General features: G+C 37.6%; 1 protein-coding gene across 3 annotated transcripts in view; it reads left to right on the forward strand.

Moving 5' to 3' along the window:
* The window catches only part of PTN (pleiotrophin), a 112,959-nt gene extending 87,461 nt beyond the window's left edge, over positions 1 to 25,498 (forward strand). Inside the window, exons 5-6 of one of the 3 annotated variants that reach the window (XM_033193169.1) lie at positions 9,266 to 9,267; positions 20,798 to 20,808. In XM_033193169.1, coding sequence (XP_033049060.1) covers positions 9,266 to 9,267; positions 20,798 to 20,800 — 5 coding nt within the window. In that variant the 3' untranslated portion in view covers positions 20,801 to 20,808. Of the gene's footprint in view, positions 1 to 9,265; positions 9,268 to 20,797; positions 20,809 to 21,806 lie in introns of those variants that run through there. The other 2 variants (XM_033193168.1, XM_033193170.1) reach the window with 2 other exon arrangements.
* The last annotated feature ends 103 nt before the right edge of the window (positions 25,499 to 25,601 follow it).

The following is a 25,601-nucleotide window of genomic DNA, read 5'->3' on the forward strand; positions in this document are numbered from 1 at the left end:
GGTCTTTAAAGAGGTAATTGAGATGAAATGCAGTCACAAGGGTAGGCCCTAATCCAGTGTGGCTGGTGTCTTTATAAGAAGGGAGATTAGGACACAGAAATACGTAGAGGGAAGACTGTGTGAAGACAGAGGGAGAAGAATGCCATCTAAGCCACAGGGAGAACCTTCAGAAGAAATCAACCCTACAGATGCCTTGATCTTAGACTTGTAGCTTCCAGAACTGCAAGACAATAAATAAATAAATTTCTGTTTTTTAAGCCACCAACTCTGTGGTACTTTGTTATGGCAGCTATAGCCAACTAATAAAATGGGCCTCAATGAACTCCAAATTCAAATATCTTCTTGGCCTTTACTCATATATTTCAACTCTAAGATGGTCCTAAAAATTCATACTGCCAGAGAAATTGTAAGGAGAGATTCAGAAAAATGACCATGTAAGAAATGCTCATAATAAATAAAAATAGAAAAAAAATCTGCAGAAGCTGAGGGAGATTGGCTGGTTTCCTGCTGGTGACCAGAAAAGACTATTTTTCACAGGCCTGGCTTTTTGGCCTCTGATGGAGTTGTCCATAGAAATGATTATCTCCAACATCAGGATGGCCAGGTACAGGCTGGACCTGCAAATGGTGAATCTAGGATTAAGGCTGCCCTTTCCAGATCATGGAAATCTCTACCTGTTGTCCTATGGTTTTAGGAAGGCATGAAGCAGGGCTGGAGAGACTGCAGTGAGTACTTATGCCGACTTCCCAAATGTCATTTGTCCAGAGACAACCACATAAATCTAAGCAAAATCAGGGCCATAACTACTAAGTGAAACATTTCCAAAAATGGCAGAACTCAGAGTTACTGTCATCAAAAGAATTTATTTTTAATCCAGCTGTAGAACCAAAATATGCAGCATAAATACAGAATTGAAAGGAAAAGAAATTAAAGAAGCTTCCACATTCTGGCACAGTGATGCTCAACCTGGACTCCACATTAGAATATTGTGTGGGAACGTGCAAAATTCCCAGTGCCCAAGTATAGCACAGACTAACCCTATCAGCATCAGTAGTTTAAAAATTGTAAATACATCTCAGAAGGTTTCAAGATGCAGCCAAAATTGAGAACTGCTGCCCTAGTATGGAATCCATTGACAAGAGACCACACACACATGCATACACATGTCACACACACACACACACACACACACACAGACACACACACCCACACACGTGCACTGTCCTGTTATTTCTTATGGGAAAGAGAAAATTCAACTTAATAATAGGGGAGAAAAACTGGGGACATGATTAGGTGGAAGATGGTGGGGCTAGATGAACACATAAAATGGTGAAAAGTTTGGAATAAATGGAACACAGCAGGGAACATGATTAAGAGAGAACCCTAAAGGATGTGTAGGAAATAAGTCTTCCTTTTACCTGAACTGTCGTATATTTCACCTTTATACAGTATCTCCTCTAATAATGAAGGTTAAGTTTATTTCAGGCTTTCAGCTTGAAAAAATGACACTAAAATATTTCAAGTGGGTAGACATTCTGTAATATTCATATATAAATAAATTATGGTATATAAGTAATTGATATAATTAATTGAAAATGTGATTACTCTGAGTTCTACATTTCGAACTACCAGTTACGCAATTTATAGGTCGTTAAAATTCATCCTTCCCTTTGTGTATAACATACCTTTGCTAAAACTAACCAGTCTTTTCCATCCCCACAGTGGAGAGTTTTATAAATGCCGTTTTGGCACTGAGACACTCTGCAAAAAGAATATATATATATATATATATATATTTTTTTTTTTTTTTTTTTTATAGAGTCTCACTCTGTCACCCATGCTGGAGGGCAGTGATGCGATCTTGGCCTACTACGACCTCCGCCTCCTGGGTTCAAGTGATTCTCCTGCCTCAGCCTCCCGAGTAGCTGGGATTACAGGCATGTGCCACCATGCCTGGCTAAATTTTTGTCTTTTTAGTAGAGACAGCGTTTCACCATGTTGGTCAGGCTGGTCTTGAACTCCAGACCTCAAATGATCCACCCGCCTTGGCCTCCCAAAGTACTGGGATTACAGGCGTGAGCCACCGTGCCTGGCAAAAAGAATATTCTTATTGTAGGAGCTGAACCAGGAAGATGTGTCAGATATAAAATCTTTGTAGGGGACACACACACACACACACACACACACACACACATTCCATGGCATATTTTTCCTAGTTTAAACCAAAATGTAATGAGTGGCATATGTGAGTTGTATTTATTTTTGTACTATTTTTCTCAAATAAACTTGGATAGATATTACAGCTTTTCCTTTGCACATCTCTAACTTTAAGATAGCTCACATTCTACTAGTCAATGGGAAAGCAAATAGTAATGAATGGAATCTGTACTATCATTATCGCTATTCAGTTCCTACTGCTATACATTGCTCTAGGTGTTTTCCATACAGTAGAGTCCATATGGGGCTTAGAAAGTCCCATATATCCTTGCAGGTGGATATTATTATGAAGGAAACTGAGGAACACTGGTTAATTTATTTGACCAGGGGTATATCTCTAATAAATGACAGTGCCAAGATTCGTCTAACTCTAAATCCATGTGATATTTTGTATTCTGCTGATTTGTCACCTAAATCACAAAGGGGTATGAACTAACCTCCATGGGTTTTAATTTCCTTTGAAACAGGAGAAGGTGAACTTCGCCTTTTTTCTTTTTAATTTTTGTGGATATATAGTAGGTGTATATATTTATGGGGTACATGAGATGTTTTGATACAGGCCTGCAATATGAAATAAGCATATAATGGAGAATGCAGTGTCCATCCCCTCAGGCATTTATCATTGGAGTAACAAACAACCTAATCACACTCTTTACGTTATTTTAAAATGTACACTTATTATTGACTATATAGTCACCCTGCTGTGCTATCAAATAGTAGGTCTTATTCATTCTTTCTACTTTTTTGTACCCATTAAGCATCCTAACCCCTCATCACTACCCTTCCCAGCCTCTGGTAACCATCCTACTCTCTATGTCCTTGAGTTTGTTTTGATTTTAGATCCCACAGATAAGTGAGGACATGCAATGTTTCTCTTTCTGTGCCTGTCTTGTTGAACTTAACCTAATGACCTCCATTTCTATCCATATTGTTGCAAATGACTGAATCCCATTCTTTTGAATGGCTGAATTGTACTCCATTGTGTATATGTACCACATTTACTTTATCTGTTCATCCATTGATAGACACGTAGGTTGCTTCCAAATCTTAGCTATCGTAAACAGTGCTGCAACAAACACAGGGGTACAGACACCTTTTCAATATACTGATTTCCTTTCTTTTGGATGGAAACTGCAGTAGTCATTTAACTAAGCTTTTCTCAAAATGATGCATTTATAAATTATTTTCTTCCTTCAGGAAAGAGTACATCATCAAGATTTTTTCTTATTTTAATTCAATATGTGAAGGACATAGGGAGAAGTCGGGAACTCACTAATTTTGAATTGGACACTGGGGTAGGAGCTCCCAGTCATTTAATTTAAGCCTGAAAGCAACTTTAAGCATACATTTTATTTATCCTACTTTATACATGAAAAAGCATAGGCTCAGAAATGTTAAGCAACTCACTTGAGGTTTCACAGCTTGCAAGCTGCACAACCAGATTCAAATTTAAAGTCAGATGGATACCAAAGACCCACTGCCCTTTCAATTGTACAATACTGCTTCTTGGTATTATAAACTCAGGCAACTCTGGTCATATTTATTAGATGAATCTTTATGTCTAGAAGGTTTAAATGGCAGAGTTTCTGGGGACCTTGCCTAATGTCTGATCTAATACCCACAGAACAAATGAGGACAGAGAAAATCAATGACTTATCCGTGTCCATTCTGTTTTCTGGTAGTGGAGTCAGTCCCAGGTTTTGTTCTCTTTTGTTGTCATTTTTCTGCCTTATTTCCAACATGAGAATGATAGGAAAGGGGCTTTTTATAGTGATTAGTAAAGGGCATTGCTGTCATGAGGAAAATCAGTAGTTTTCAAAATTTGAGTTTAATTACAGTCATGTGTCACTTAACAACAAGGATATGTTCTGAGAAGTGTATCCTTAGGTAATTTCATTCTCGTGTGAACATCATAGGGTGCACTTATACAAACCTAGATGTGTAGCCTACGGTGCACCTAGGCTGTAAGGGATAGCTGATTGCTCCCAGGCTGCAAATCTATACAGCATGTTACTGTACTAAATACTGTAGGTTAAGTGATAGCTATTTGTGTATCTAAACATGTCTAATTATTGAAAAGATATAGCAAAAATATTGTATGAAAGAAAACATGGTACCTCTCTGTAGGGCACTTACCATGAATGGAGCTTGCAGGACTGGAAGTTGCTCTGGGTGAGTCACTGAATGAACAGTGAGTGAATGTGAAGGCGTAGGACATTAGAATACAATACCGTAGACTCTATAAACACGGTACACTGAAGCTACACTAAATTTACGAGAAGATATTTTTCTTTCTCCAACAACAAATGAACCTTAGCTTACTGTAACTTTTTTAGCTTATAAACTTTTTAATTTTTTTAACCTTTGGCTCTTTTAAAATAACGCTTAAAGTTCAAACACATTGCATAACTATAGCAAATATATTCCTTCTTTATATCTTTATTCCATAAGCATTTTTAGTTTTTTAAAACGTTTTGTTGAAACTAAGACACACACACATTAGCCTAGGTCTACACAGGGTCAGGATCATCAACATTACTGTCTTCCGCCTCCACATCTTGTCCCACTGGAAGGTCTTCAGGGCCAGTAACACATCATCTCCTATGATAACAATGCCTCCTCCTGGAATACCTTCCAGAGGACTTGCCTGAAGCTGTTTTACAGTTAGCTTTTTTACTTTTTTTTAGCAAGAAAAAGGAATACATTCTAAAATAATAATTAAAAGTATTGTATAGTAAATACATAAACCAGTACCATAGTCATTTATTATCACTGTTAAGTATTATGACTGTACATAATTGTCTGTCTTACTTTTATAAGACTAGTAGTGCAGTAAGTTTATTTACATCCGCATCACCATGAACATGTGAGTAATGTGCCGCCTCCCAATGTTAATCAGTGATAGGAATTCTTCAGCTCTACTGTACCCTAATGGGACCACAGTTCTATACATGGTCCATCTTGGTTGAAACATTGCTATGTGGTGCGTAACTGTATTATGTATAATCTAGTCACTCAGCTCATCGTCAGAAAGTGCCTTCTTTTCCTGTCTTTATCATTCTAATCAAACGTACGATCAGGATGTGTTTTGTTTGACTTTTGTTTGTTTTTCATTTTAGAGAACTTCTTTGCTTAGTTCCTGACCACTTTTGTTTTGGGAAATGGCTGTGGATTAATATGCAAACCACTTGGTTTTCAGTGTGAAATCATACTCTTTAAATTTTAGAATGAAACATAAATATGTTGGCAAGTCGGTGACTACCCAGCATTAAATTGAGGAAAGGCTGGAGAATATCTTTGCTACTTGATTGGTAATAATAAAGCTAAAAGATTAAGTGACTTGGTTAGGAGGTAGGGAGAAGTGTAATATCGAGCGTTGCTATCCAAACACCAGGAAATTACTAAATATCCCACAGACTTTGGTTAAAAATTGCCTTAAAATTCATCATAGTCCATTCTAACAGCACTACCTCTTGAAGTATAGAAGCAATCCTTCCTATTGCTATGTCAATGTCATACAGATTCCACACTCTAGCCTCAGTCTGCAACTTCGATGATATTAGATGTGAAGTTGGAAACCCTTGGTTGAAGATTGTCTTGGGTTGGAATCCCACTTAACCTGAGGAGAGCTTTTAGTTATCCACTTTGATATTCTATACTAAGAAGCAGAGAGAATATATTCATGCTCTTATGCAGAAATAAGAATTGAAAGGTGCACATCTGGAATTTAGCTTTCCCAGGGATGGAGGCAATATTACTCTGGGAAAGGTTCATTGCTTGACTGAAAGATTGTAGCTGGAATTTGCTTAATGATTACCAGAGTCTGGCAGGGATAAATTGGTGAACAATTGTGTTGGACACTTGAGATTTTAATTTCTTAAGAAAAGAGATTGAATTTAATTAATATAGATTAATTAAATTAGTTAAAACATTGTATCTGTCAAAAGCTTTTAGATACAGCGAGATCTACTCTAGCTCGTTAAGCAAAAGAGGTCTATTCAAGGTTATTATATAGCTCAAAGAATCTCTGGGAGGGCCAAAGATCTGGCTTGGATTGCTGCAAGACCAGGAATAATGCAGCCAAAGTCAACAGATCTGTGAGAAATATCTATTCACACCACATGTCACTGATCTAGCAGAAACCCTTCTGCTGCAATTACTGTCTGTTCAGCACATACAATACTTAAAACTGAACACTGGAAAGGCCACCACAGGTGTCCTTCCAAAACCAGACACTTCCGTCCCCTTTCTTGAGGGACTATCCAGTCTCCCCACATTTGACCCCTATTTCTAGTTGGTCACTTCTACCTCCACATCTCATTTAAGCGTGCGTGCTTGATAGAAACTTGGTCACATGGAAAATCCTGCTATGAAGGAGCCTAGAAAATGAGTATTTAACTTTCTAGATTCTACCTCTAAACACAAGAAGGGAAGCTTCAAGGGTCTTGCATGGCATGTAGTGAGCAAATCTACCACAGTGTGCAAGAATGTCAAAATGTGGTGGGGTATATCATTAGACTTACCCCTCTCTCCTCTGGGGCTAGATGACGCATTGATGCCACCCCATGGGGGAAAATTGCCAAGGGTAATCTTATATTAGAACTGGTGATTGCACCATTGTACACAGAGCTGGATCTCTCCTCATTGGAATTACCAGTTACTTTTTATTTTCTGCAGGAATAATTGATCTGCGAACAATGAAGAAAGTTGGAAAATAGAGTCTGTCTCTGCTAACAGCTTTGCATAAAATGTCAGAGTAGGCCGGGCACAGTGGCTCACGCCTGTAATCTCAGCACTTTGGGAGGCTGAGGTGGGTGGATCATGAGGTCAAGAGATTGAGACCATCCTGGCCAACATGGTTAAACCTCATCTCTACTAAAATACAAAAATTAGCTGGGTGTGGTGGCACATCCCTATAGTCCCAGCTACTTGGGAAGATGAGGCAGGAAAATAGCTTGAATCCAGGAAGCAGAGGTTGCAGTGAGCCGAGATCGCGCCACTGCACTCTAGCCTGGTGACAGAGAACTCTTCAGAGGCCAAATCACTCTTCTCCAAGCTACACGTGTTTTTCAGTGGTCCCTTTAGATGATGGCTCACAATGGAATTAGAAGATGGCAAGAAAAAGCATCCCTGCCTGGATGGACCCATCTGTGGGGGTGCTGTGGCTCTTCTATAGGCAGTCCTGTCTGCGTGGGTCAGGGTATGGTGCAGCCCATGAAGCAGGCTTCTGGTATTTGTCACTGGAGTGCAGAGCCAAGCTGAAGCAGGGGCTGTGGCTTGTGTGAGAGGCTCCAGCGAGAGCTGAGAGGATCCTTCCAGCCACAGCTGATATTGCCTAATGACCATCTTGGAACATTCTAGTGTCTGGGGTTATTGTTCACCTGGCAATTATTAGTTGTTGCTTTTTTAATCAGATGCATAAATGAAGGGTACTGTGAAGCCCTTTTTAGTACAGATAAGAAGTTTGTTGGGAAAAGGGAAATTCTCAGATTGTTTCTGGGACAGCAGAGATGGGAACACATGGAGAGATGTCTGTGCTACAAGTGAGTCAGGGAATGAATGTCAGTCCCTCCTGCTGTCCATATGAAGCCACACATTGCTGTTACCAGATCCTCATTCAATTTTCCTGCTCTCGATAACCTCAATTCTTTTTCTTTCTTCCTATTTCTAAAAGTTTTGCCATCTTGCTGCTCTTTTTTGGAAAGCCGCCTAGCCCTCTCTTATGTTTAACAATTCATCTTTAAAGATCAAAAGAACAGAAACTGTTTAAGTGCAAGACTCAACTGTGTGCAGGACACAGCTTTTGGCAGCTGATTATTACATGGGAAAAAAAGGGGTCAGGAAAGTGATATTCCCAGCATTCTCAATTCTCTCCCCAGCTAAATAGATTCTTTTGTTACTTCTGTTAAAGATAAAAGAAGTTCCCCCCAACATTTCGGTCTATGTTCTGGGCTCTGACATCCCTTAGGAGTGAGCATGGCAACCCTGCATGGATGGGCTTTGCTAGGCTGGGAGACTTTTAACTGTGTTGAGAGAGGTGAGGGGGCAGAATCCCACCACAGGCTGGCCTGGGACTGGTTCCCTCCCCTCCAAGGCCCCCTAAAGATGTTGATGATTACTGCCCTTGTACTTGGCCAGAAGAGGCAGCATGGGGTACCCTGTGGGAATTCTGTTCCTCTTGATCAGAGGAAAACACTTGTACTCCGTTGGGTCTCAAGTTTTTATTTCTTTTTTATTCTGCTGGAGAAAACGTCTTTCAACACCTATGTTTTATTTTCCATCCATAATACCGTACTGGTAATGGAGAGATCTAATTCTGTCCTTTTCTTGGTAGAATGATACCATTTTTGTCTTCTCTAAATTAGAGTTGACAGTGAATACACCATAGCATTGTTATAAAGATAAAATGAAGCACTGTAAGTAAGAATGCTTGGTAAATCTGCCGTATTTTAAAGACTGTTTCCTTTCTTCCAAATGAATTTCTTGAAGTAGGTGTTTTTCCTTTAGCACCTTTTCAGGCAAAAGGAGAATTATGGTGATTACAACAATAGTGATTATAGTTTATATTTATGGAGAGCTTAGTGTGTTTTGAGTAAAGTTTAGTTCATTGCCTACACAGGGTGTCATTTAATATTCACAAAGCTCTGTGAAATAGTTACTGTTATATCCGATTTTATATACAAGGAAACTGAGGCTATAGAGAATTTAGACAATGATATAGCTCTGTTTCCCCACACAAATCTCATCTCCAGTTGTAACCCCTAGGTGTTGAAGGAGGGACCTGGTGGGATGTGATTGTATCATGGGGGTGGTTTCCCTCTTGCTGTTCTCCTGATAGTGAGTGAGTTCTCATGAGCGTTGATGGTTTTAAAGTGTGGTACTTCCTTGCTCTTGCTGTCTCCTGCTGCCGTGTAAAACATACCTTATTTTCCCTTTGCCTTCAGCTATGATTGTAAGTTTCTTGAGACCTCTCCAGCCATGCAGAACTGTGAGTCAATTAAACCTCTTTGGTTTATATATTACCCAGTCTCAGGTAGTGTCCTTATAGCAGTGTGAAAATGAACTAATACATATACCTAGCACAAGGTTATACCACTAATATGCAGAAGACTTAAATGCAAGGCAGTCAACTCTAGAGCTCCTGCAGCATGCACAGCTCCTTCCTCTGTGTCAATTTTATACAGGTATCTAAGTTTCTTACCTCAGAAAGCGAATGAATTTTAGACCCGCCCTGAATCCTTACCAGGGTGTCTTGCTAATGTATCTTCTTGGCTGGGTACTTGCCTGATCCTTTCTCTAGACATTGCTTACAAGCTCTGCCCCAGCCACACCAAACTCCCAAACTCCAGGAGACGGCAGACTGGGCCATGATGTCTTATGTGTCCATTTCTTTGCATCTGTAGTTCTTGAAACCTGGAACTGTTTTCCTTCTTCTATTCTTTCACACGTTTCTACTGTTCTTTCAACAAATATTTTAGCGAGCAAGTGCTATGTGCTCTAGTTAGCACCAGGGATAAATTAGTGACCTTACTGGTCTTACAGTGTGGTAGGAGAAGCAGAGGGATAAATTCCAATGTACCACATAGAGTGGCAAATGCTATGAGAGAGAGAAGTGGAGAGTCCTTTAGCATTGTTTCTAATGTGTTCAGGTTTTTATAAAATCTATTAAGAGCCTGCAATGGAGCACACGGTATGTTAAGTGCTAGTGATATTAGACAAACATGCTTCCTTCCCTCTGACTGCTATGTTCTACTGGTGGTGGTGGTGAGTAGACAATGAAGGAAAGAGAGAAATAAATAATAACAATAAAATAAATCAGCAAGCACATCTTGGCATAAGTGACCTTAAAAACTAAACAGAGCCAAGTGATAGAGTGATAGGAAAGGAGTACGTGAGATAGAGTAATCCGGGAAAGCCTCTTGGACAAGGTAACTTTTGAAGTTGGTTTGGAAGCGAGAGAAGGGACTAGCCATACTGGTGTTCTAAATGAAACAAGGGGAAGTTCAAAGTCCTTCAGGTCAAAAACTTCTTGTTTTGCTCAATGACTAGAAAAGGGATCAGTGTTAAAACTTGCCAGATTTCCCTTCCCAAATATTAAGTCACTGTCTCCTCTGAGAGGAGATGTCACTCCTCTGATAAGGCATCCATTATGCTGTACCGAGGGCATGTTTGCCTCTCCTAACAGGAAAACTCTTTGAATACTACCTCTTATTCACCATTGAAAATTGAGTTAATGGGTACAGCACACCAACATGGCACATGTATACATATTTAACAAACCTGCATATTGTGCACATGTACCCTAGAACTTAAAATATAATTGAAAAGGAAAAAAGGAAAATTACATCTCATAGTCCCTCGCCCATGAGAAAACTCAAGGAAGAGTATTGACTTGAATGAATGAATGATGTATCCAACTAAATTGTCCTGGTAAAGCTCACTAGACTACATCATTCACACTGGCTTCAAAAATGTGTAGAGAAATCACTGTTAAGGCACAATGAGCTCACCTGGAATCAGTCATTTTTGTGTTTTACTTCCCTCCTTATTAAAGAATTTTTGATCCTAATTGCTGGGGCAGATGTGAGAAGTAGGAGCTTTAAATATTTGTAGGTTTACTTCAAACTGTGTGTCTGCTTTCATCTCCCGGGACACATTCCGTGCTCAAGGGATCATTAGCTGTATACTCACAAAACAGCTATAGAATAATTAGTACTAAGGAAAGCTGCATATTAGTTATTGGGTTTCGGGACCTCCTTTTTCCTTCCTGAAGCTTTTGCATTTCTCTCTTCTGAATTGAGGCTTTCTACTTGTATTTTAAGTTATACCTGTTGTTATTTATTGAGTATTGTAAAAGTATATCCTATTTATTGAGTACTTATGATATGACAGGCATTATATAAGCCCTTAGCCTGCATTGTCTCGCTTAAGCCGCATGGCAGCCTAAAGTAGTTATCTTCATATTTTACAAAATAACACACTAAGGTTGCAACTTTCATGAAGTTACCCAGACAGTGGATGATCAGACTTGAACTTGAAGTCAGGACAATCTGTTTCGAGTTCTTTTCCATTGTACCAGTGCTTCCCAAACCAACTGATCACTGCCGGATCTCTTTAGGTATTCTAAAAGAAATTAATAATTTGTTTTTTGTTTCCATGATAATCCTAAACATTCATATAAGCATATTCAGAGTTATTTATGATTGATTGAGTCCTGTTGGATAATTTCTGGCCTGAGCTTGTCTTTGTATAAAAATTACTCTGAAAACAAATGATCACTCTTAGTGCTGCATTTTCAATCTGGGGTTCTTTACAGCCGCTATGTTCCTTGAGAGTAAGGGTGAGCAGCAAGGTGCCTTGTTAACCCAGAGCTCTCCCAGGCGGGGCCCTGGCCTGGATTCATGATTGTCTTCCCTCCTCTATGAGATTCCTAGCAATTCTGGTGCTTCACCACAATTCAAGGGATGGCTCTCCTGGTAACTGGAACTGCTGGTAGGGACACTTGGCACATTCCCAGTCTGCTCTGCTTCTCACTGACACAAACCTACAGGGAAATCAGAGCAGGCTGGTTGTTGCTCAGTGCAGAGAGGCCATGAAAGTAAAAGAATAAAGACTTTTTCTAGAGGAGCAAACAGTTTGTAGAACTCATCAGGAATCCAAAGAGCAAGAAGGAAGTAAAGTTGTTCTAGTGTCCTAGTGTTCATGCATGCAGGCGGCAAGGCCCACAGATATTGACGGCAGGTTAACACATTCATGGCCCTCTCTCTTGCTAGGCTTTCAAAAATTATTTTTACTCTTACAGAAAATAGAAAAAAATGTTTTCGGATCTTCACCTAGATGTACAAGAGTAATAAATTAAGCTGCTCTGAAGGCTGCTGTCTAAAAACATGTAAAGTATAGACAAAGATCTTTAGATCTACCTTTTGCTGCTACTGCTATAGACAGACTGCTGGGTCTCTTGGGGCAGAAGAAATCACGTAGTGGGGAATAACTCACCTGCTTACAGCTGGGAGGACATGTTTGAAGAGGGTGAAAGAATTAATGCAGTAAGATTTGTGAAATCACTGGTGAGCATAAAACCTTATATTACTTAGCACCTAAGTTACATATTTAAATGACTGAAAATTTAAAAATTAATTTAATTCTGGAGGACAAATTTAAAAATAACAATAAACTAACATCCTATTTTGCACCTCTACAGCTGATGAGAATGCTCTGAAGGTACACAAAAATGAAATATAGTCTGAAATCGAATTCACGGATGCATTCGTCTGCTGGGGCTGTCATGACAGAGTACCATAGACTCAGTAGATTAAATATAACTTTATTTTCTCATAGTTCTGGAGTCTGAAAGTCTGAGGTCAAGGTATTGTCAGGGTTGGTGCCCTATGCGGCCCTTATCCCTGGTTTATAGACAGCTATCTTTTCCTTGTGTCCTCACTATATGTGTCTGTGTTCAAATTTCCTCTTCTTGTAAATGCACCAGTCACATTGGATTAGGGTCTATCTGAATGCCTTCATTTTAATTGAATTGCGTCTGTAAAGACTCTATCTCTAGAATATGTTCTCACTCCGAGAAACAAGGGTTAGGAGTTCAGCATGAATTTTCGGGAGGGATGCAAGTCGGGCCATAACAACTGATTCTATTTAACTATATATATATATGTATATCTACAATCTTTTGAACCAAAAGAAACATTTATTGGTAATGAATAGGAAAAACATTTATGGGACTGTACCTACTAAAATTTTAAATATATTGGAGTTCAAACTTTGCCCTTTTCTCACAAATTATAATTTGATTTCCTAGGGGTACTGGCTGTATTATATTAAAGTAAACATTAGATATGATCATAGAAAATAATGATTAGCTAAGTGGGAACTACTTATTACTGTTTATAATACTACGTTTCATTTCTAATGTACAATAATTTATAATAAGGCAAATTTTCTACCTCTGCCCTCATTATTGCAGAAATAAGCTCTTAAATGTTTAAATGTCATATCAGAGATAAGTCATTCTTTTGTGTTTGGGTATAGAAGTCGATGAATCTTGTGGAATGGTCACTGTCAAGAAATGTAATATCTTGAGAGTGGTCTACAGATTGAGGAAGGGCAGAGGCTTTTGCTAAACAAAAGAAACTCAGCATTAATTCCACATCTGTGGTTTTCTCTCACTCTGTGTGTATGTGTGTGGGTGCATGCACACATGCATGCATGTGTGTGTGCATAAATAACAAATAAGGATGATATGCATGTTTTGAGCTACAAATAGGAGTTTGATTGACAATTTTCTACTTGGTATACATGTGCGTACGGGTCGGATCAGGGACTGATCCCAACATGCTCATGTGTGGCTAATTCCCCTACCCCGACTCTACTGTATAAAGAAAGTGCACCCTAAATGGGCCCTTTATGACTTGGAGAAGCTACAGATACCTCAATTCCTTCTTATAAAGAAGGAGAAATGTAGAGACAGGAGTGGGGAGAGTTTGAAAAGATGGTAGAGAGAAGTGTTTGGGTGAAGAGAGATGGATTAGTCTACTGATACAACTGGTGAGTTCATTTGAAAAATAACTGACGTGTTGGGGACTTTTATTAATTTTGTTCTGCATGGTTGATGAAGTAATTTCATCTTCACTAAACCTTCTATTAAATCTGCTTTATTCACTAGTGCTTTCATAGCTAAACTTTCTATTTTGAGGAGATGCAGTTAAAAGCTGAGCCGGCTCCCAAAGTAAGTGGGGACAAAACAGGTCCTGAAATTGTCTAGATGTGTTTTTTAGTCTGCATCTAGACACAAATAGGTGTACTATCTTTTATTCACATATACTTGATATCAGAAAGCAAATGAGTGTGGAAGAGCAGATAGTTGAGCAGGAGTAGAAGGTATTGTTATGAAATAGACTGATGAATGAAGAGGAAGTTGGACAGTGAGGGAAAGAAGAGGTGTGGAGGAAGCGAAGTATCAACATGTGGGTAGCACTGAGGGACAGTATGCATATACACATGTTTTCAATGCATATCATAGAAGTAAATGCACTGAATCCATAAAAGAGGAAATGAAGGAAGTGATACTACAAAATAAGAAATCAGAGAAGAAACAACAAAATTATTACATAGGCATTAGACTGAACTATATCTGTGAATAATACATTAAGCAAATGTTTAAAAGATTATACTTTTGATTTTTAACAGAATTATTTTTCTGTATTGTGCCACTTACTTTATGCTACTCCAATTTAAACTGAAATATTTGGAAACTGAATGAACAGTGCCATGTTAGGCAGCCTAGTCAACCAGTACCTGGATTTTAGTTCGTGAATCACCGAGCCGTATGTTCACAATTCGACAAGCTTTTTTTTTTTTTTTAATCAGTTCTGAGGCATAGCTGGCATGGGGCGAGGGATTAGGCAGTTCTAGATGACTAGGCAGTTAATTCTTAAGCACAGGTGAGTTACTTTAAATAGGTTCACAAAGCATTAAAAAGATCTTGGTGATATCCAGGCTTTTGAACATATTTACATTGTGATAGTACTGTTTGACAGGGCTATGATCCTTTTTCTGTAATAAGTCCTTGTGATTTATTGAACAATGTTTTTAAAAGTGAACTTTCAGTGGTCTCGATGGTATGCTTCCAGCTGTTCCTTTTCAGCTCTCTCTCTTGACCTCTGCAATGTGCATTTCTGAATGATTTTAGCTTCTTTTAGCTAAAGTGAATTCTGTCTCTTAGAAGGTGCAAATTTTATATTTCTATTCTAATCAATACTTCCTTTCACTGCTTTAATGACCCAAAGACACTTTATTTAAGTCAGCAGCAAACAGGGGCTGACTCACTTTAGTTAAAATCTGGGCTCCCCTCAATCTGAAATCATTTCATCTCCTAATTTCCTTTTTAGTTTTTCTGTATACACAGCAGGCCATCTGAAAATAAGTAATCAAAGCAAGACCTTTTACTGAGAAAATGAGATAAGCTTATTTCGGAATTCTCTACTTTCTTACTTCTTGAAAAATATCTCCCCTTAAGGTCTTTGAAAAATCTTTAAATAGATGTCTTTCTCTTAAGGTCCACTTCCAATCTGATTTCTCCGAGATTTTCTTAATGTTGAAAGTGGGGAGTTGATGTTTACTTATACCAACTACATGGCAATTCTACTTCCAAAGGGCCTGTTAAAAGATGGAAAACAGATGATGCATATTGTTTGATTATTTGCCGTTCAAGAGTAACTTTGTTGTGACAGACTCATATAAATTGCTGATAAGAATTTAAATTACTACTTCCTTTCAAAGATTACATTTCCCAGTACATATCTAGAGTTTTTAAAATGTCTTGCCCTTGGATCCAGTACATTCTTTTATAATAATCTATACTAAGGCAAAATTTAAGCATTCAATGATTTGTGAACACAATCAGCGTTGCATCATTATTTATAATAACAAGAGGTCAGAACTATCCAACTGACCTACAAAAGGTAAAAGGTTACAAAATATATGGAGTAGGATAATATAAAGGAATATTACTTGGTCACATTTCAAGGTATATGCAATGGCATGGAAAATAGATACAATTGAATTTTTAGCATAAAATACTATATCAACTGTCAAAGTATTCCTAAGTAAAGTCATAGAAAGAAAACATAAATAGAACTCATTGTTAAAAGTGTTGTTTCTACATTGTGAAGTTAATCTGTGTGTGTGTGTGTGTGTGTGTGTGTGTGTGTCTGTGTTTCTTTGGTTTTTATGAGTCTGTAATACTTTTTAAGTGAGACAAGTAATTAATATTTTGTAAGAAAAATGAAATAACCCCAAGAGGGGGAGCCCTCCTTTTCCTTCAGGGTAAATCTACTGTAGGTATACTCTTTCTTTCTAGTAATTAATCCTCCTTCTAGCTGCTCTATTTTTCATAACATGTGTCTCTGGATTGTAGTAGTAAATTAGCAACAAGAAAACTAGGTCTCAAAACCATGAAAATGGCTGTCACGTACCCATGATCTTTAATATTAGTATGTACTTTAAAGCACTTTACAGTTTTGAAAGGCTCTCCCATAAAGCCACCTTGAAAGTGCTATTTGTAATGTCAGCTGTGTGAAGGCAGAGTTTTGTCTTATTCACCTTTATACCCTAGCATCTAGAATAGTGGAGATGGAGTGCATAGTTGCTGAATCAATAAATTAATGTGTTTTGAACATTAGTGGTAAGATGAGATTGCAGAGGACGTAATCTCACATGATACTAACAATGGCCCCCTGAGGAGGATATAGGTTTTATTATCCCCAGTTTATAGGAAACAGAGGCAGAATGATTGATTTGCACAAGATCACAGAGCTGGTAAGTGGCAGACATCTATTTGAACCAATTCTCTAGATTAGGACTTAGTTCTTAGTATGATTCTAACAAAAACTTCATGATTTTTTCATTGTCTCACTGTACCTAAAGGCCATGGTGTCACTGAATACATTAGCATTTATCAAGATTTTGTTTTCTATTCAGCATGGAAAAAACCACACGGGCTCAGAACTTACTGTAACATGGCTCATCTTAATTTCTACTCATTTTTCTCACTGTATTTACTGGATTAGCCTATTCTCGTGCTGCTATGAAGAAATACCCAGAACTGGGTAATTTATAAAGAAAAGGGATTTAATTGCTTCACAGTTCCACATGGCTAGGGAGACCTCAGGAAACATATAATCATGGTGGAAGGCACCTCTTCACAGGGTGGTAGGAAAGAGAATGAGTGCAAGCAGGGGAAACACCACTTATACACCCATCAACTCTCATAAGACTCACTCACTATCACAGAACAGCATGGAGGAAACTGCTGCCATGATCCAATTACCTCCACCTGGTCCTGCCCTTGACACATGGGGATTATGGGGACTACAACTCAAGGTGAGATTTGGATGGGGACACAGAGTCAAAACATATCACTGCCTGTCTTCTTTCTTATCAGGAGTTTTTATGCATTGAAAGAATTTCCTTGGATAAATTCTGAGTTTTCTGGATAGAATATGGTGAACATGGCCCTTTGGATCCTATGATTCATAGCAATATAAGAAGCCAAAATCCTTTCTAGAGCACTTTTTCTTAGGAAAGCCTTAGGACTTTCTGAACACTTTCAAACATACCTTAAAACAACGTATTTATATTTTTAAAAACCCACAAAGTTACAGAAATACAAAAATACACACCTACTATTTTTTTCTCATCTCTGTATCCCAATTATTATGAGTACTAGCCTCTATCAACTCAAAAACTGGCCAAAGAAAGGATGAAAGTTTGAAAATCCAGGAAGTTAAAATGTACCCAGGGCACTACTGTGATATTCCAGTGCAGTGATGTCCTGGTAGGAACAGAATAAGTCACCTTTCAGGCAGGTGCCCTTTACTCTCACATGTTGACAATGGCTTATTCTCTGTTTGCATCCATTTCAGCTTTGCAGCCTCAATCCAGGCGGGAACAAGGGACATGTGGCCCTGGGTGTTATTTGATGTGTGGTGTGTGTGTACTTCCTTCTCTTGATTTGGCTCTGTTCAATGTGAACTAAAGTGCCCTACTGTTCACATCAGGGTAGGAATCCTATTGGCTCTCAGAACCTTCTAGCGTAGCCACTATATGACTTCAATAAAAAAGCATTTGACTTTAACTAATTATAGCCCTGCTCCAGGCTAATTTGTGACCTACATCTCATAGTAAACATTTCTCTCACTCTAACCTTGAAAGGCGACTAAACTGGGACAGTTTTACCCACAGAGTTTAATCAGGTCTCTATTCTAAAGACAAAGTGTTAAGAAACCTGGATAAATTTTGCATATGTGTGTTTGTAAATTTTCTTCTTCATAAAATATTTGTCTTTAAAGATAGACTGAAATTTGACCAGATTCTAATTGGATTTACACTCCCTACTTTCCTTGAGAAACACTCTTTTCTACATAGTAATGGGTTGAACTATTTCCCATTCAAGTATTCATTTATCCACTCGGCATGCAGCAAGTATTTCATGAGTGCTTGTTATGTCCCAAGCACAGAATATACAGATGCAAAATACAGATAGGGTCTCTGTTGTCATAGGAAGGGAAAAACATACTAAATAATTAGAGATAAAATTAATAGTTCAGTTCTAATTTTGGAAAAATCAATGAGAGGCACAATGAGAGTGTCTGTGCATGGAATCTGCTTATCTGAGAGCTCTTGGAGGGCTTCCCTGAGAAAATGAAGCTGAGGCTAAGATTTTAAGGATGACTAGGTGCTGACTAGGCAAACTGGAGTAGTAGGAAAAGGAACACTCAGGCCAAGAGGAAGTAATATGAAAAGGATAAGATGGAAAGAAGCAAAGAAAATTCAAAGAACCTTCATAAGGAAGACGGGTGAGACATATTGCCATGTTATGGATCCATTTGTTTTCACTAAAGCTTTTCTAATCAGCTTTTGTACACAAGGCCCTGTGCCATGGGCTGGAGGTACAACAGAGAGTAGAAACTGCACCCTCTCACAGCTTGTATTTTGGTGGCAATTACAATACTAGAGATAGGTGCTCTAACAAGAGCAGGAAAGAGAAACAACTTCTAACTCAGACTGAGAGGTCAGCAAACTAGAAGTGATGTCAGTGCTGGTACCTGAAGAATGGGAGGCATTAATGAGACATATGTAGTAGTGGAAGTGTGAGGTTGATGGAATGAAGAGTGAATTTGAAGGCCAGAGACTAGAGAGAGAGAGACAAACAGGAAAGATGTATTTGGGGAACTAAAATAAGCATAACTATGAAGATGGAAGTAAAGAGGGATGATGTGAATGTTTCAGTTTCTTCATCTATTACATAAGGCAGTTGGACCACATTTTTTCTAGATCATAGATTTTGTGATACTATTTTAAACCCCTCATGTATACTAGGTAAAGATTGAGAGGTTGTTAATAAGTTTTTGAGGCCACAGAGATAAGCAGTGACAAAGCTCATTTAGTCTGTCAGTTGAATGCACATAAAAGTCACAAAAAACTGCTTTTGATTAGAAGCAATAATACTGACCTGATTTTTTTTTCACAAATATTTGAACACTTTTTTATGTAAGAAACTAAACTGGCCTTATTGCAAATATGAATTCTTCCCTCCTTCCACTACTTTTTACTCAAGAGTCTTCATTTTTCTCTTTAGATTGAGCCCAGAGTGGACTCAAGTTCTGCAAGGTGTCCAGGCAGTGCCATGATGACTTGCCACTTGTGTCAGAAGAATAAGTTGATGAAGAATAAGTTGATTGACATTGTGCAGATTTAATAAGCAAGTGGTTGATTTCCTGGGATTTAGAAAGTTGTCAGTTAATGAATAAAACACCAATGTCAGGCTCAGGTAACAGAGAGTGTGCTGTTGCCTTTACCAAGAAGAATTTGGTGACAGATTCCTATTCCCAAAGTGTTCTTTGAAATGGACAACCTTACATGAGCAGATAAAATAGTGTCCTATGTTCAGAATAATTTTAAGTTTTATGAAACTTTTACACAAAAACCTGATTAGTGTGTCATCCGCTCAGACTTATGTATGAAACAGGAACATGTTAGCCAAAATATGGAAATTGCTACTTAGATATCCACTCTACTGGAGATCTAAAAGATAACAAGTTCCTGAGGGTTTCCCAGGAAGGGACATGAGGAAACTGAGACAGGAAAAACCAGAGTTAGGTCTCAGTTGAAATCTGACATTGTTCTCTGAAGATACCATCCTAATATACAGCTGTTGCCTAAAATGTTGACCAAAAATTGGGAATTATTACATTTTCAGACACTGAATAATTTTTCAGAAATTACACAGAATATCTCCTTTGACCTAAAAGATATCTTTCACTTGGGAATTCTGGTTATTACACCTTTCACAGGGTGAAAGAAAGATATTTGAGAAAACGAACAAAACTAGAGAGAGTGAAAGGTTAAATTTCTTTAGTATAGAAGTGGGGCAAACTTAGGAAGACATGAATGAAATGAATACAGTTATGGGCAACAATTTAGCCTGGGTTTAGAAACTGCTGACCCAATTGCATATAGTGTACCCTTGAAATTTGAGTAAAGGAAGATTAGGACAATTACACTGAACAGAAATACTACTAGGGTATAATGGACTTTGGAACCTATTTGAAGAGGTCATGGAGATAGTACACAGAAATGGAAAAGTTTTCAGTTCTACTTAAGTATGAGCTGAGAAACATACAATATTTCTGTTGGCATCATATCATGTCTTCTGTCATCATAAGTCTTAAGGTCCTCTTGGACACAGGCTGTATGCTCCAGTGAACAATGACCTAATCCCTGTTGGTCATTGTTTTTGTCCCAGTGACCCTATGTTGCTTAGCACATTCATTGACCTGCTCAATCAATATGTCTTGATGATCATTAGGGATTTTAATTATACAGGGTAATGATTTCTTGTTCTTGCTCTATTATCACACTAATGATAAATGCTATCCTTAATTGACCACATGCTATTGTATCATATTCTGTTCTCAGTAGATTTTATAGAATAAGTTTAATTTGGATATAAACTCTGTGGTTACTATCATATGCTATGATACTTTTCATATGCCTATGGAAAGATGAGTAATCTAAGAAACAAATACATTAATTAACTTTCTTAGTGTCTCACAGTAACTTAATGATGTGGTCAGGATTTAAACTTCAGCAGTCTGACTCCAGAGCTTGTACTTAACCAGTCTATTTCTACCGCTACTATGGACCAAATTGGAGAAGTGGCTCAGAAATATTTAGCAATATCCACTCACTTGCTAGCCCAGTGACTCTGACCGTTTTTGTCTTTGGAGCCAAATTACATGTGTTCTATTTTATATTGCACACTCCTGTTAGGAAAAGAGAAGTGGAAAGATGATTGAATTTCTGAAAAAGAATGGAGTCTTTTGATCGAAATCCTGAATGTTTTACTTTCCTACAGCCTATGTTGACACATTCCATTTGTTTTACCCAAAACTAGGAGTTCCTGTAGGCAAAGCTTCAGAGAGAGTACATATGGTTTATAGCTGGTTCTTCCTACATAGATAGGTGGCCAAATACATAAGCAAAGGGCCGACCTGGAGTGGAACCACTTTGGCATTGTTTGCTCAGAAAATATACTACTAAAGAGTCCCACAGAGAGGGAGTGGGGGAAATGAGGTGCCAAGCAGAGCCCTCATAGCTTTCCATTGAGCAGTGACCTGGGTAATTTACTAAGAGATGTCTGCTGTATTTATATTTTCTAAGCAGGACCGCAAGTCAATATCTTGCCTATCAAGCAAAGGCAACCAGTAAGATAACAGGCATTTATAGAATTAATACAGAAGCAGGCTATGTTCCTCCTGCCCTCTCTAACAGGTACTCTTCTGGCAAAAGCAGACAGACAGACAGACACACACACACACACACACACACACACGCACACGCACGCACTCACACATAGTTTTTTCTCAATTTACCAAGAGAACTGCCAAGAGCAAGCAACTTGTGTATCAATCTGATTTTTTCATTCCTGGTCAATTAGAAGAAATGTGGCTATTTCTTCCCTGCAATTTAATAACTTGACATTTTTCTCTTTCTCTCTCTCTTTTTTGTAATCACAGCAGAATCTAAGAAGAAGAAAAAGGAAGGCAAGAAACAGGAGAAGATGCTGGATTAAAAGATGTCACCTGTGGAATATAAAAAGGACATCAGCAAACAGGATCAGTTAACTATTGCATTTATATGTACCGTAGGCTTTTTATTCAAAAATTATCTATAGCTAAGTACACAATAAGCAAAAACAAAAAGAAAAGAAAATTTTTGTAGTAGTGTTTTTTAAATGTATACTATAGTACCACTAGGGGCTTATAATAAAGGACTGTAATCTTATTTAGGAAGTTGACTTATAGTACATGATAAATGATAGACAATTGTGGTAAGGTTTTTGAGGTTATGTGACATTTTACATTAAGTTTTTTTTACAGTTTTTGGGCAACAATTTAAATGTTATGACTATGTAAACTACTTCTCTTGTTAGGTAATTTTTTTCACCTAGACTTTTTTCCCAATTGAGAAAAATATATACTAAACAAAATAGCAATAAAACATAATCACTCTATTTGAAGAAACTATCTTGTTTTCTGCCAATAGATTTTTAAAAATGTAGTCAGCACAATGAGGGTGGGGAAGCAGAGCATGCCCTAGTTCAATGTTGACTTTTTTTTTTTTTTAAAGAAAAACATTAAAACATAAAATTCTTTCACTTTGGCAGAAGAATTTGTTTTCTTGATAAAATTATTTTTCCATCTGAGGAAAAAAATACTAGGAAAATAAATCAAGGTGATGCTGAAAAAAATTTGCTTTTGTGTTCAATAATGTGATTTTTGTAACCCTACTCCTTTAGTCATTTATACTCCCCCAGTCAACTTATTAGCACAGAGAAATTGTCATACAAACTAGCTAAGTCACTCTTGGGCACAAATGTCACACAGCTTTTTTGTACTTTCTATCAGTAATTAATAGGTTAAATTGGTACTACTGAATTCCACAAAAGTTTCACCATAGTCTAGGGTTTGGTGGAGCAGGAAAACGCTCTTACAGTGGATATATTTGGGTTCGCACCAGTCCAAATCAGGATCACTGTAATGATGTGCAAAATAGTAGTTTGGGCTTAGTTTCCATAAACCAAAAATTTTCACTTTTTTACATGCCATGAGTGCCAAAGGCAATCTGTATAATTCCTTATCTGTTGGTCTCTAAGCACAATTTTTAAGTAAACAAGTCTGTTCTCCCATTATTCAGGGAATAATAGAAAATTCTCTGGGATTATCTTTAAAGTGTTTCTCTTGACATTCTCTTTAATTCTAAAGTGATAAGACTCAATAAACAAACACCAATCTACCAAGATAATTGCTAAGTCTGTTTTGGGAAATGATGATTTCAGCCTACCCTGGGCTAACTATAAAATACACAATTACATGCTGGTCTAATGATGCAGCCAAAGGGTCTTAGCAGCTAAACTACTTTTGCCATCTAGCCTATGACTGTACTTGAGCTAGGAATGTTGAGCAGATCCATTTCTCCCTTCTACATCAAAGCCACCTGTCAGTGGGGAATAGAAATAAGGATGAACTTCCAGGCGTTTTATGGACTGGTGCTTAATAAAAAGAATGCCTTGTAAAGTGCAAAAGATAGAAACATGAATAGTAAATGTAGTCCTTTTATAAGCTGACCTTAATTGGAAAAAGTACTCATGGGGACGGATGGAAGAGAAGAAAGAAAGGCAGTGTCTTGAGTGGATTTTTTGACAGCAAAGTTCCAAAAGGATGGGAGGATGGAAGAGCCTATTGCAAATTTTGATAACCTCTCAGCTAATGTTGCTCCTCTAACACATTTAGCCAAAAGCAGCAGCCCGTGAATCAGTAATGAGTTAAGGTGAATTAGAACTAAATCTCCCAAGGGAAAAACAGTCCTGTAAATAACTGTGGCACACTCCTTTATTCACAGGGCATGGCAGGAAGCCAAAAGTGAAAGATTTCTCTGCTGTGTCAACTATGATACTTAGCAAGCCCTAGAATAGCTCCCTGATTCTCCCCTAAAGCAAAGATTGGTATGCTAAGCTCCCTTATATAGAGTGTGAAATTCAACATCCCTTAAGTCTCAAGAATTATTCTACCCCAGTCTCAGCTTTAAACATCTTGTTAATCACACTGAAGTGTTGAAACATAAATGCAAAAGGACAAGCTCTCCACATCTCTGATTCTCACAAATAGGAAAAAATAGACCGTCATCGGGCACTTCACAGTGTTCTCGAGCAAGCTCTCTGTTCTGGGCTTTATAAACTTCACCTTAAAGTTCATTAAGCCTTGAAGAAGGGAAGGAAAATGTAAAGAAGTCATCTGTGTTCCTTTAAATGGCCTTAGGGGGAAGACAAACTTTCTGTCCAATAATTGAGAGGGTAAAAAGCAACTTTACCAAGATGCAGGCAAAAACAAATCTTCCCTGATGAGAAAGTGTCCTCATTCAGCTCAGAGTTGGTATCTCTCACACTTGTTCTCTGATAGACTTTCTAATTTATTCAGGATATATGAATGCTGTCACATTCTTCTATATATAGGTTGTGAAGAAGAGGATCTTGGATAGACATTTTGACTTCATATATTCCTGGAATGACATATTAATATCTTCTTAACTTAGTAGAAGTGGAACTCAACCAGAGTTTAAAGCTCTAAATATTTTTTAAGAGAATTTCTCCTAAATTGGGAGGATGTGGGTTTGAAAAAAATTGAATAATTATACTTGACCATGAGAAATCTTATTGAGAAAGAAAAGGCTATAGTTCTTTTCCATTGAGGAGACAGATACTTCTTTAAGAATAAGAGATACAGATCTTTTTTTTTCTGTAACATCTATTGGTTCCATAATTCTGAAAGTCTTAAATGAATTAGTATATAATTTCCTTAAGTGAATAACAGAGGTAAATAGGCTATAGAAAGCACTGAAAAAGGAAATAGAAAATACTGTCTTTAGCAAATTGAATTATTTTAAAGTAGTTTCCAAATATAAAAATTAGAACTTTATCTACATTGAGTCGTGGGGTTTTCTAATAGAGTGAAGCAAAGGGACTTTCTTTTCATTAACCTCTCCAAAAATAATAAGGCAGATCAATATCCTTGGATATAGAATATCAAAGCATTCAAGCTACTTTTTAAACAGTGATAAGAGTCTTGGAATATATTAATGTAAGAAGAATAGGGCATAATGTTATTCTAAGCATTCAGCAAGGAATACCTGCTTCAAAATTTGCACTCTGTTTTTACCAGAAATAAAATATATGGAGCATTTTTAATCAGAGGAAAACATGTCTTACTCTTAGAAACTCACCTGTCCTCTACTGTTTCTGTTCTTCCCAATCCTTTGTTCTTCTAAGCAGAGAAACAAAGGGAAAGTAAAAATGCTTCATCCTGTTGGGGTCACAAGTAAAATAATGTAATTCGTAAGCATTCCAGTACTCATTAGAAAAGCAGACCTACTTTAAAAACTATTATTATTTAAAAAGAAAAATAAAGAATTAGCTCCCAACATTTAATTTTTGTAAAGCCATTTTTTAAAAAAAGAACGAAACCATGACAGGTAGAACATTGATGTATTTCTTACACATGTATCTATTACAATGATTGTATTAAGTTACTCATGGGGTTGGCTAAAGAGGTTTATATGTAGATTATCACTTCATATTTTCTTTTGTTCTTTGAAAATGTGCATGGAAGCCATATTAAACCTTATTAGAGAATGAAAACATGAAAAATCTTGACCATCCTATCCCTGAACTCCTGGGATAACTTAGAGAACACACAGAGATTGTATCCACACATTCAACTTGCTCTTAGTGGAGATACAGATGTTACATAAGATAA

This window comes from Trachypithecus francoisi, unplaced genomic scaffold (assembly GCF_009764315.1).
Source record: "Trachypithecus francoisi isolate TF-2019V2 unplaced genomic scaffold, Tfra_2.0 Lachesis_group4, whole genome shotgun sequence".
Taxonomy (NCBI): domain Eukaryota; kingdom Metazoa; phylum Chordata; class Mammalia; order Primates; family Cercopithecidae; genus Trachypithecus; species Trachypithecus francoisi.